General features: G+C 37.5%; 1 protein-coding gene across 17 annotated transcripts in view; it reads left to right on the top strand.

Moving 5' to 3' along the window:
• The window catches only part of LOC101705037 (cytospin-B), a 394,241-nt gene that overhangs the window by 261,118 nt on the left and 119,635 nt on the right, over positions 1 to 13,488 (top strand). For 10 of the 17 annotated variants that reach the window (XM_087192079.1, XM_087192080.1, XM_087192082.1 and 7 more), the window contains 2 exons: positions 1,813 to 1,990; positions 6,829 to 6,931. In XM_087192079.1, the coding sequence (XP_087048205.1) occupies positions 1,813 to 1,990; positions 6,829 to 6,931 (281 nt within the window). The remainder of the gene's footprint in view (positions 1 to 1,812; positions 1,991 to 6,828; positions 6,932 to 13,488) is intronic. The other 7 variants (XM_087192081.1, XM_087192085.1, XM_087192088.1 and 4 more) reach the window with 2 other exon arrangements.

Below are 13,488 nucleotides of genomic sequence, written 5' to 3' on the forward strand. Positions count from 1 at the left end.
CTGGGCTGGGGATTTAGTTCAGTGGCACCATGCCTGCCTTGCAAGTGCAAGGTTCTGAGTTTGATCCCCGGTACCAAAAAAAACAACAAACAAAAAATATTCAGTAAACCATATTGTAAACAGATGTATGTCATCCAGGTTTTGTTGTTCCATTTATAGAGCACAAACAGAGTAGATTTACTATCATTCTTAAGGGCCCCAGGATTGTCAGGATGGCAAATGAGCATAACATAGAATTTATCGTCTTAACATTTTCTAAGTGTATTCAGTAGGTAAGCTTTGGATCATAGTATTTGTAATCTCTTCTGTCTGTCTCATTAGCTTCAAAGTTCTGTTGTCTAAAGAAACCATTATTTTGATTGACAAGATTAATATCACAGTTGAGACCACAGCTTACTGTGGAATAAGTGGCTCATTGATATCCTTCCTTTTCCTACCCCCTACCAGGCACCTGTCTAGTAGAATGATTCTATTTACTGTAATAAAGAAAGGATTACACAGTGAAAATTGTTTGCTTCCAACCATTTCCAGCAGTTGCTTGTCAACATTGAGGTCATCGGAAGCTGCAGGAACAAGAATTAATGTGCTGTTTTTGTTGTTCTCTTTAGTGATGTAAACACTGTTTTTCTCTGCTATTTAGCTAATTGGCCTCACTCCCGACTTCACTACCCATAATTGGTGACTATGTGCTATAGAAGTATTGTTTTCTTTTGTGACTATTTGTGAGTCCTTAAGAGGCCACCATGGGCTCCAGCTGGTTGCTGGCCTGTCATATATCTTTGAACTAGTTACTTAATTCTCTGAGTTACAGTGTCTTCTAGCAGTCTAAACCAGACAATCTTGAAAAATTTCTCCTGTTCTCTACTTCTGTGGTCCTTTAAGAAATAAATGGAAGCCAGGCATGGTAGCACATGCCTGTAATACCAGTACTCTGGGAGGTTGAGGAAGGAGGATTGCAAGTTTGAGCCCAGGCTGGGCAACTTAGTGACTTAGCAAAACCTTATCTCAAAATAAAAAAATTAAAAAGCCCTGGGATATAGCTCAGTGTGAAGTCCCTGGATTGAATCCCCAAGTACCAAAAATAAAAAAGAGAGAGAAAAAAAGAAATAGTTGGAGGATTCAGCCCATTTCATTATCTGTTTGACTCAGACTGTAACAACAACAATAATAAAAAAGGCTTTGAGAGTTATTTTTGCATATGTTTTTACCAAGCCAATCCCTGTTATTGTAAGGCTTTTTCTCTTATAAAATAGTTACCATTCTTTTTTCTCAGCTTTTTGTCCGCTGCTGCCTATGACCTGTTAATCATGTGGCATTTTCCTGCCAGCTCTGTACTCTTTCTGCTGTCCACTGATAAAAACAAAATTGCGAGCAGTGCTGGGTTTGTGGGTATTTGAACTGGATAGTTGCACAAACCTTTTAGAAGGGCACATACTTGGCTCCAATAAAGCCACCTTGAAATTCATAATTTTAAACAAGGTATTGATTTGACATTAGGTCCAGTAAATTATATACAGTAATTGGTCCTCCTGAAGAATCTTTAGAAAATACCATGTCCTTATTTTTATTACCAATTCCAGGAAAATACATATACATGCGCACACACACACACATATGCGCAGGCGCGTTTGTACTTGGAAATAAAATGAACATTATATTATACTTAAGAATAAAGTATTGGCTGGGGATTTAGCTCAGTGGTTTCACCGCCTGCCTTGCAAGCGCAAGGTCCCGAGTTTGATCCCTGATACCAGAAAGAAAAAAAAAGAATAAAGTATTAAGACCAGTCAAATTTCTCCTCTTTGGGAATAGGTGACTATGTCTTTGCTACAGATCTTCTGAAGGGGAGAACTGAGGACCTGAAGCCAGACCCTTATCTCCGAAAGAGTCCTTCACTGGAGTCACTGAGCAGACCCCCCTCCCTGGGCTTTGGGAGCACCAGACTACTGAGTGCCTCCACTGGGGGGTTGAAACCACCAAGCAAACTCAGGTACCATGTTTTAAACAGTGAGAAATCAGAAAAATATTGGGTTGATAACCTTTTGCTTTTACTTCTGTTTTGTCTCCCAGGTCAATTTATTTCTACAAATATTTCCTGAATAAAAATGATTAAGATACAGTACTAGCCAGGTACAGTGGCACACATGTACTCAAATCCCAGCTACTCAAACAGCAGAGGCAGAAGGATTGCAGGTTCAAGGCCAGCCTAGTCAATTTAGCAAGACCTAGTCTCAGAAAAGAATGTAGCTATAGCTCACAAATAGTCACAAAAGAAAACAATACTTCTGTAGCTGGGGATGTAGCTCAATGGTAGTGTGTCTAGGCTCAATCCTCAGTACTGAAAAAAAAAAGATACAATACTTGCTTTCATAGTAATTGTGCAAAGTGGAATGAAAGACTACTTAAAAATATATATGTATGTATGTATGTATATATGCACGCAAAGTCCTTGGGGGTTGTTAATTGGCTGGAGTTGTAAAGTTGCCATCATGATCAAGCTGTAGAACTAGACCCTAGGCTTCCTGGGGGCTAGGACCCTGCCAAAGCACACAGTAGGCTCTCAGTCAGTACGGGTTGGGTAGATGAATATATGATTAGGCTGTTAGAGCTGGAAAGGCAGCCTGGGACCCTGTTGCAAATAGTCTTCATTGCCAGTGAAGAGGTTCATACTTATTTTGGTAAAGCAGTGGGGAACCGCTAAGTCTGTGGGATTTTGTTTTTGTTTTTCAGTAGCAGTTAAGATCAGACCTACTCTTTAAAAAAGATTAATCAGAACACAGTGGGATATGAAGAGGATTAGGGAGGGAGTTTTGAGATTAGTGTTTACAGGGATTTTAGCAAGGATGTGAAGGAGGCAGTAGGAGAGGGAGAGAACAGTGAGGTAGGCACAAATCTGTCTTTGCTCCCATATCTTTGCCACCTCCTCCTTTTCAGTATGTGTGTTCACCCAGGCCCCAGTAAACTTCTTTCAGCTGTTTCCTTTTTCCTCTGTGTTTTCCCTGCTTCTCTATGTTGAATGGTCTCCTGAGCCACTATGAGCATCCTCCTTGCAGACCTCTCACAAACCTCTTGTGACTCTGTCATCCATACTCCTTATCCCGGTCTTCCAGCTGTGCCACAACTTGGCACCACCCACACTCACCTGCCAGAATGACCCAACCCTTCACTCCATCCAAGCCTATCTTACTCTCTGCCTTTGAGATATAATATGAGCATTTCTGATTGCAGGAATTTGTTTATAAAGTTCCAGGTTGAATTGCCTTTCTTTTTGTCCTTTCACACTTATAAATGCTGCCTCTCCTGGCTCAAACCTTCCATGAAGTTTGTACTAACCACCATGATAGTACCAACATAACCCTTCTCTGACTTATTTTCACTTGAGTCTTATAATTCCTATGCTACTGTGTAGTGTGTCTGATTTTCATAGTCCATGCCCTTGTCCCAAGAAAGGTTATAATTTAGTGGATAATAAATATTTTGTCTTACATTTTGTTATCTTTCATCCACCCTTGTCTGTGCTCCACACATAGCATTTTATTCACTACTTATGAATGGGTAGATAAATACACAAAGCTGGCTACATTACAAGTAAGAACTTCATAATAAATACTATAATTATCAACATGAGTATTATAAAACAATTTATGAAAGTCTGAGTAAGTTCACATCTTGTATTTTTGGGTGTAACCTACATTTGGACCCAAATAGATGAAGTCATGTGTTTCAAGGGTTGAGTATAAACTCCCTGGTATTGTATATCATCTTGTTTATTTGCAGATCTCCATAATTAAAACAGGTTTTTAGGACCAGAGTTAGTACAATTCTCAGATGGTACCAGAAATTCCTACAAAAGACTACATATATTAGTATGCTGTATATTACCTTTCATCATGAAAAGTTGTTAATGAAATTAATTTATTTCAATTTTACATGTCACTGAGATTAACCCATGGCAGGATAAAAATGACTTACTTAGAAGTTCCTGACCTGCACATAGTGGTGCACAGCTGTAATCCCTGCACCTGGGAGACCAAGGTAGGAGGCCAGGTCTGTGCTACATAGTGAGTTCAAGGCCAGCCTGAACCACATAGCAAGACCTTGTCTCAAAAAAAGCCACACACACAAAGAAGTTCCTGGTCTGCATTATTGAATTTGGAGGGGGAGGAAATCATACTTTCAAGAAAAAATATTTGGTGAATGCCTCTTTTATTCATGCAGAAAATCTTTCATTTCAGTCCTCTATAATTTTTCAGGTATAGTACCTGGGTTCTAAGGGATGACATAAGGCCAATCGTGGTCACCAGGTGTTTGTAGTTAACAGCAACTCTAACCAAATAAACTCATAAAAAGTGACTTTACAGATCTGCCAGGTATATGGAAGAACAGTCATCAAATTGTACAAGGAAAACTTAAATTCATGTTTGAACTGCTTTTCTTAAAATCCTTCTACCTAGTTCATATTGCTGAAGTCTAGAATCATCTTATTTCTCTTTCTAAAATCATTTAAAATACTTCTATTAAATATTGAATGGATACTTTAGGGAAGTTTAAACTTTTCCTATGAAGTTTGTTAATCTTAGTGTATGAAAAAATTAGCAGTAAATTAACTAGAAAAGTATATAACATCTATTAGCATTGCAGAAATATGAAAGCCAGACACAATGTACACAACTCAAAGAGAAGGCCACCTATCTGAAGATTAAATACTCTCTTCATAGCAGGTAGGGCAGTGAAGATGTAAGCAGTTTTAGAGGAATATTCTGTTATTTTTCAGGCAGATAAATGGGCCCAGAAGAACAGACTGGTTTGGGGCAGAGATCCTCTGAGTCTAGACATGTTGTTTGACTCAGTCTTTTCTAGCTAACAAAATTAGAGTCAGAAGAATGAAGGCTGCTGTGTTTGTTTCTTGGTAGATCTAGTCAGATAGAAAAGAATACTTTATAGAAAGCCTGTCCCTGTGCTGAGAGAGGAAGAAACAAGAAATAGTCAGAGGGCTCTTAACGTTCATCAGCTTTCTGTCACTATAACAAATATGTGAGATGAGCAACTTACAAAAGAGATTTATTTGGGTTCACAGTTATTGAGGTTCCAGTCCATGATCAGTTGACCCTGTAGCTTTGGGCTTATGGCAAGGCAGCACATCAGGGCCAGAATAAAACTGCTTAACTCAGGGCCAAGAAGCAAAAAAGAGAGCAAAGAGTGGTCCACAATTCCCTTTAAGGGCTTGACCCCAATGATCTAAAGGCCTCCCATTAGACTGCACCTCTTAAAGGTTTCATCTCCTCCCAATGGTGCCATTCTAAGGATTGAGCCTTTAATATGTGGGCCTTTGGGGGTACATTCCTGATCCAAACTCTGGCAGACCCTAAATCTAAAACAACTTCTAAGGCCTCTCATGTCAAAGCACCAGCCTGTGGGATCTCTTTCTGAGCCCCAGTAATACCAAAAAAAATTAATATTTGGAAGACATAAAGAATAACTAGACAATGGAGATCCACCTCTGCCTACCTCCTAATTTAAGAAAAAGAAAAATTTGAAATTTCTTCTCAGACCCTTTCTTATTTGTCTTACCTCACTGCCCTCTTCAGGGTAACCACCATTGTATATTTAGTGTTTATCTTTCCTTGCTTTTTTTTTTTTTTTGATACATTACCACACATTTGCGTCCCAAAACAATATAAAAATTATATTATTGCATATTTGAATTTTGCATCCATGGAAACATTGCATTTTTTTCATTCAAAATTGTTCCTGCATATATCTGTAGTTTATTGATTTTTCTTGCTGTAAAGTATGATTGTATCACAGCTTATATAGGCATTTGCCTATTGCTATAAATTGGGGTGTTTTTAATTTTTTTTCACTATTCCTATTATAGAGAGTTTTGCCATGAACATTCTTGTATCTGTATCCTGATGATATCTATCCTAGGAGTAAACCCAATTACTCTGACACAATTGCCTACTACAGTGAATGCTCCAGAATGCTCCTTTGTAATCTGTTTTCCTGGGGTCAGCCACTTTCTTTTCTAATACTGTGGTACATGATATTTAGGAAATAGAGTACTGTACAAAAATCCCATAGTACTGGGCAAATAAGGTACTATATAAAAATCCTATAGGAATATAGTTCTGATTTAATGATATTAATAATGGAACTATGTGATCTTACATCTCTTTTTAACATTTGAATATTTTGGCTACCATAAAAATTAATGCCAATATTCACAGAAAATTGTGCTTGGGGCACTTACACTCTTGTTCTTGAGATGCTGATGTTTAGTAAAGTCACCTCAACTTTGGCTAAGTTAGGTGCTCAGAGCTGCGTTAATGTTCCACAAATTAAGGAAAATAAGTATCCCTTGTATGCAAAGCCCCTCTTTTTGAACCATTTTATTTATTTTGCTGATTTCCCCTTCTTTTTACTCCCATTGCCTCTCATAACCAACCAATTTTAGTATTTTTAGTATTACCTTCCCATCTAGCTCTTCATGTTACCTAGAAATAGGTGTAGCCTTGAGACATGTAGTGTGGTTTTCCTGTAGATTTTTTAAATTCAAATGATACTGTGCTTCACTAAACAAATAAAAGCCTGGCTGGCTGGATTTTAAAACAAAACAAAACTTCCTAAACTGTATCCAGAAGCACAATTTAGATTTTCTTTTACCACATGAGATAATTTAATTATTATTAATGTTACTAACTTGGTTGTTTCATTAGTCTCTCTGAATAAAGCTAGGCTTTTGCATTTGGTAAGCTAGATATTTATTTTTATATATTTGAGGTTTCCAATATCTTCTCCTTACTATGTATTCTTCTTTCTAACCAGTGTGGAAAGAAGAGACCCTCTGGCAGCCTTAGCCCGGGAATATGGTGGCTCCAAACGCAATGCACTACTGAAATGGTGCCAGAAGAAGACAGAAGGTTATGCGGTAAGGGAGGGTGCAGCAGGTGGGATGGTAGTGGTCCTGTGTCAGGACATGTTCCAGGTGTATTTGTGCTTGGTGATCCAATTCACATATAATTGTTATCTTTCTATTCTCCTAGAAGGGCTGCCAGGGAGGGTTTTGTATTTGTGCACTGCACAGAGGCCCCCAGATGAGGCAAATGGGGCTAAAAGGTGGTCTGCATACAGCCTACAAGCCATATCCCACAGTGCAGAATGATAACTCTTATAGGAAAGAGACCCCTTTTCTTTGCTCATTAGGAGGCATAAACTGTCCAAGCACTGTCCCCAGTAGGCTGCTTCAACCTCGAGACAGCTTTTGCTAAGTCATTCTCTCCAAAAAGGGCACCTTTTCCTAATCACACAAAGGCCCTAAGAGGCTGGCTCCCAAAATTTTTACTAAAATTTTCCTTCTATGGCTTTAAGAGTTGTTTGCCCTTAGAGTTTTGGTTCAATATTTGTGTCTGGTTTAGGAGGACAGTATTTTTTTTGTAAAGATTAGACAAAGGAGCAGTACCTGAAGTAGGTTTAAGCCTTTTTATTATAAAACACCATACCCAAAGATGAAAGTGCATGAAATATAAATTAGAAGTTCATGAATTATTATGAGGTGAAATCTCATCTCGAAACAGAGCATTGCCAGTCCTCACAAAACTTTCATATTACTCTCCAACCATGACCTTTCACTACTGCATGAGATGCCTGTTGACCTCAATGCTTTTTATTTCAGTTATTTATGAAAGTATATGTTCCCAAATATACAGTGTTAATTTTGTTGACACCTATATTTTATATGAATGGAATAAAAAAGCTATGTAATATTTGGGCCTAACTTTTTCACATAGTATTATAGTAAAACTTATACATTTTGTTACAAACAGCTGTAACTTATTTTCTTTACCATTTAGTAAACTGTTGTATGATCATATTATTATTTATCTACTATATTGTTCATGAATAGTTGAGTCATTTCTAGTGTGGGGCTATTTTAAATAGTGCTGGTGTGCCAGAATGCATATATTCTTGTCCCTGTTTGATATATACCTAGAAATGGAATCCTAGACCACATGGTATACTAGACAGTGCCAGATTTGTGAAGTAGTTGCATAATAAGTGTCCCACTGGCAATTTGTGAGAGATCTTATTCTCTACATTCTCACCAACACTTGGTATTGTTGGTCTTCCTCACTAACTCATTTGGGTGAATGTGTAGTGGTGTATTATTGTGGTATACTTTTTTTTTTCTGCTAATTGGTATGAGGTTAATTACTTTTCTTTAAAATTAATTTTATTGTTACATTTTAGGTATACAATATAATGGTATTCATCATTGGAAATTTGCACCTTTACAATCCCCATTACCCTGCCCTCCCTATTTACAAAGACTTTGTTTCCATTTTTTCATTTCCTCATATTAATTCCATTCCCTTCTTTCCTTTCCCCTCTTCTTCCTATTTCACATTATCTATTATACCTTTTAGTCCGTATTTACACTTTCATTTTCTCACACTAGAGAAACTATTCAGTATTTACACGTGTGTCCTATTTATTTCACTGAAGAGTATCGCCTGAATGTGCATCCCTTTAGCTATAAATGTCTCTAATTTCTCATTTTTTATGGCTGAGTAGTACTCCATTTTATAAAAGAACCACATTTTCTTTATCCAGTCTCCACTTGGGCAAATGGGCTGCTTCCAAGTTTTAGCTATTACAAATTGTGCTATTATGAACATGAGTGCACATATATCACTGTGGTATGATTCTTTTGATTCTTTGGGAAAGATACCCAGTAGACATATAGCTGGGTCAAATGGGACTTCCAGTCCTAGTTCTTTGAGGTATCTCCATACTGATTTCCACAGTGGTTGTAACAGTCTACACTCCTACCAGCAGTGGAGCAGGGTTCCTCTTTCCCCACAGCCCTGCCAGCATTTGTTATTGGTTGATTTCATGATAGCAGCCATTCTTTCTGGGGTGAGGTGGAATCTCAGCATTGTTTTCATTTGCACCTCTCGAATGACCAGTGATGTTGAACATTTTTTCAGATGTTTATTTGCTATTTCTATTTCTTTGTCTGAGAAATGTCTGTTCATTTCAGATGCCCATTTTTGGATTGGGTCTTTGAATTTGGGAGGGCTGATTTTTTTTTTTTAAGTTCTTTATGGAATCTATAGTAGACCTTTGTCTGAGGAACAGCAGGTGAAAAATTTTTCCCAGATTTTCAGTTGTCTCTTCACACTGTTGGTGGTTTCTCTTGCTGTACAGAAGCTTTTTAATAAGAAGAGATCCCACTTGTTGATTGTGCTAGTTCACGGGCAACTGAGGTTTTGTTCATAAAATCTTTTTCTATACCAGTGTCTTGAAGAATTCTGCCTAACCTCTGTTCCAGCCAGTTCAGCATTTCTGTTTTAATATTTAGATCTATAATCCATTTAGATTTTAGTTTAGTGCATGGTGAGAGATATAGGTCTACTTTTAATCTTTCAAGGTGAAACCCAGTTTTTCCAGCACCATTTAATAAAGAGGCTATCTTTCCTCCAGTGAGGGTGGTTCGCTGTTTGTCAAAGATGAGGGGAATGAGTGTGTCTGGGATTATTTCTGCATCTTCTAATCAGTTCCACTGGTCCTTAGGTCTGTTTATTTGCCAGTACCATGCTGTTTTTATCAGAGTAGCTTTGTAGTATAGTTTCAAGTTGGGGGTTGAAATACCCCCTGCCATGTCTCTGTTGCCTAGAATTGCTTTTGCTATTCTAGGCCTCTTCTTGTTCCAAATTAATTTTTGGATTGTTTTCTCAAGGTCCGTGAAGTATGCTGCTGGAATTTCAACTGGGAATGCATTGAATCTATAGAGCGGTTTTGGAAGTATGACCATTTTCACTATGTTGATTCTTCCTACCAAGGAGCAAAGGATGTTTTTCCATTTTCTGATATCATCTTCAATCTCTCTTTTCAGAATGCTATAGTTTTCAGAGAGGTCTTTAATTTCTTTTGTTAGGTTGATTCCTAAGTATTTCAGTTTTTTGGATGCTATTGTGAAAGGGATTGTTTGCCCTATTTCTCTCTCAGTGAGTCTGTTGTTCATGTAGAGGAAAGCTGTTGATTTGTGTATCTTGACCTTGTATCCAGCTACTTTACTGAATTTGGTTACTAAGTCTAGAAGACTTTTGGTGGTATTCTTGGGGTCTTCTATATAGAGTATCATGTCATCAGCAAATAATGACAATTTGACTTCTTCATTTCCTGTCTTTATTCCTTTTCTTTCTCTTATCTAATTGCTGTGGCTAATGTTTCCAAAACTATATTGAACAAGAGTGGTGATAGTGGACATCCTTGTCTTGTTCCTGATTTTAGTGTGAAGGATTTCAGTTTTTGACCATTTAGTATGATATTGGCTGTTGGTTTTTCATAGATGGCTTCTATCAGATTGAGCTAGAGATCATCTATTCCAATTTTTTGTAGGGTTTTTATGATAAATGTGTGTTGGATTTTGTCCAATGCTTTTTTTCTTTTTTTTTTTTTTTTTGTCAAATGCTGTTTCTGCGTCTATTGAGATGATCATATGGTTTGTGTCCTCGGCTCTATTGACATAGTGTATTACATTGATTGATTTACATATGTTGAACCATCGCTACATCCCTGGGATGAATCCCACTTGATCAGGGTGTATGATCTTCTTGATGATCTTCTGGATTCTGTTTGCCATTATCTTATTAAGGATTTTTGCATCTATGTTCATTAGTGAGATTGGCCTATAGATCTCTTTTTCAGTTGGGTCTTTCTGTGCTTTGGGGATCAATGTGATGCTTGCTTCCAGGAATGAATTTGGGAGTATTGCTTCCCTTTAAATTTCATTGAAGAGTTTAAACAATAGTGGCAGTAATTCCTCTCTAAATGTCTTGTAGAATTCAGCAGTGAAGCCATCAGGACCCGGGCTTTTCTTAGTTGGTAAATTTTTAATTACATTTTCAATTTCATTGATTGTTATTGGGTTGTTTAGAATTTTTAGGTCTTCTTCGTTCAACTTTGGTAATTCATACATATCTAGGAATCTGTCCATTTCTTCTGCGTTTTCCATCTTACTGTTGTATAGGCTCTGGAAGTAGGTATTGATGATCCTCTGGATTTCTGGTGGTTGTGTTGTAATTTCATCCTTTTCATTCCTAATTGCATGATTTGGCCCTTTTTCTTTCCTTTTTCTGATAAGGTTGGCTAAGGGTTGGTCAATTTTGTTGATTCTTTCAAAGAACCAACTCTTGGCTTCGTTGATTTTTTTGTATCGTTCTCTTAGTCTCCATTGCATTGATTTCTCCTCTGATCTTTATAATTTCCTCCCTTGTCTGAGCTTTGGGTTTGTCCTGCTCTTCTTTTTCTAGAAGCTTGAGGTTCAGGATCAGGTTGTTTAATTGGGCTCACTCTGCTTTCCTAATGTAAGTATTCACTGCTATGTATTTCCCTTGTAAGACTGCTTTCATTTTGTCCCATAGATGCCAATATGTTGTATTGTCATTGTCATTGAATTGAAGGAACTGTCTGCTTTCTTCTTTAATTTCCTCTGTGTCCCATTGGGTATTCAGAAGTGTGTTGTTCAATTTCCATGTGTTTATGAAATTCTGTCGTTTCTTTTGCCACTGCTATTGATCTCCAGTTTTATCGCACTGTGTTCTGATAATATACAGGGGATAACTTCAATTCCTTTGCACTTACTTAAACATGTTCTATGAGCGAGTATATAGTCTATTTTGGAGAACAATCTGTGTGCAGCTGAAAAGATTGTGTATTCTAATTGATAATGCGAAATAGGAAGGAAAGGTCCAAAGGGGTAGGGAAAGTTGGAGGGGTAGGGGAAAGAAAAGAAGGGAAAGGAAAAATTATGAGAAATGGAAAAAATGGAAACAAAGTCTTTGTAATAGGGAAGGGTGAGGGGGGGGTGAAGAGAGGGCAGGGAATGGGGAAAAAATAAGAAACAAGATACATCATGTAAAGGAATAAGTTCCCAATGAGAAATGTAAATGTATTGTGTACTTAAAATGTACCGATAAAAGAATTTAAGGGAAAAAAGAAAAAGAATGTGTATTCTGATTTTGTGGGGTGGAAGACTCTGTAAACATCTGTTAAGTTCATTTGTTCAAGAGTTTGATTGTGTTCTAGTATTTCATTCCTTATTTTTTGTCTAGTTTATCTATCTGCTTGTGACAGTGGGGTATTGAGGTCTCCCACTACTATTGTATTAATGCTTATTTGATTTTTCATGTCTGTTAGTATTTGTTTTATATAGTTGGGCGCACTAATGTTTGGTGCATATATATTTATGATTGTCATCTCTTCCTCTTGGATTTTTCCCTTTACAAGGATGTAGTGTCCTTCTTTGTCTCTCTTAATCAGTGTTGGTTTGAAATCCACTTGATCTGCAAAGAGGATCGCTACTCTAGCTTTTTTTCGTGTTCCTGTCTCATGGAGTATTGTTTTCCACCCTTTATCTTTCAGTGAGTTTCCTTTTGAATTAAGTGTGTTTCTTGTATGAAGCATATTGTTGGATCTCGCTTCTTGACCCATTCTGCCAGTCTATTTCTTTTGACTTTTTTTTTGGTACAGGGGATCGAACTCGGATCCTTGTGCTTGCACAGCAGGTGGTGAAACCACTGAGCTAAATCCCCGGCCCATAGTCTATTTCTTTTGATTGGTGAATTGAGACCTTTAACATTGATGGCTATAAGTGATACGTATTGACTTATCATTGTTGTGATTTTTTTCTTTTGGTTGGATTCTCCCCCTTTGCTTTTAATTTCTTGTCATGCCCAATGGATTCATTCTGCTGGGCTTCCTGTGGTTGTGATCCTTGTCATTTCCTAGGATATTGTCTAAAACTTTTTGGAGTCCTGGTTTGGTATTCACGAAATTCCTAAAGTGCTCTTTGTCATGAAAGTATCTTATTTCTCCATTAATTTTGAAAGATAGTTTTGCAGGGTACATCAATCTGGGTTGGAGGCTCTTTTCCTTTAGGGCTTGGAATACATCACTCCAAGCTCTTCTTGCCTTGAGGGTTTGTGTTGAGAAGTCTGCTGTGATTATGATGTGCTTCCCTTTGTATGCGATTTGTTTCTTTTCTCTAACAGCTTGTAGAATTTTGTTCTTCTGTTGCATGTCTGGAATCTTCACAATTATATGCCTATGTGTAGATTTTTTTTTTTTTTGATCAAGACTAGTTGGAGTCCTATATGCCTTACTTATCTGTATGTCAAGTTCTTTTCCCCTGCTAGGGAAGTTTTCTGCCATCTCTTCTGTGAACCGTTTTGTTATGTCATCTGCACTCTCTCCTGTTTCTTCATTGACTCCAATCAGTCTTATGTTATTCTTCTTTGCATCATCTAGCAGCAGCTGGATTGATTTCGCATGGTCCCTTACAATTTTAAGGCAGTTTTTCTTTTCCTGTTCACTAATTGCTGTCGTATTTTCTATATCTGAAATTCTCTCCTCACATTGGCGCATTCTGCTGCATAAACTTTCAATGGAGTTTTTAATCTCCTGGAAATCTGTTTGCATCTA

The sequence above is a fragment of the Heterocephalus glaber genome, unplaced genomic scaffold (genome assembly GCF_053883595.1).
Source record: "Heterocephalus glaber isolate CG9 unplaced genomic scaffold, H.glaber_assembly_v1.0 deba00001565, whole genome shotgun sequence".
In the NCBI taxonomy this organism is placed as follows: Eukaryota; Metazoa; Chordata; class Mammalia; order Rodentia; family Bathyergidae; genus Heterocephalus; species Heterocephalus glaber.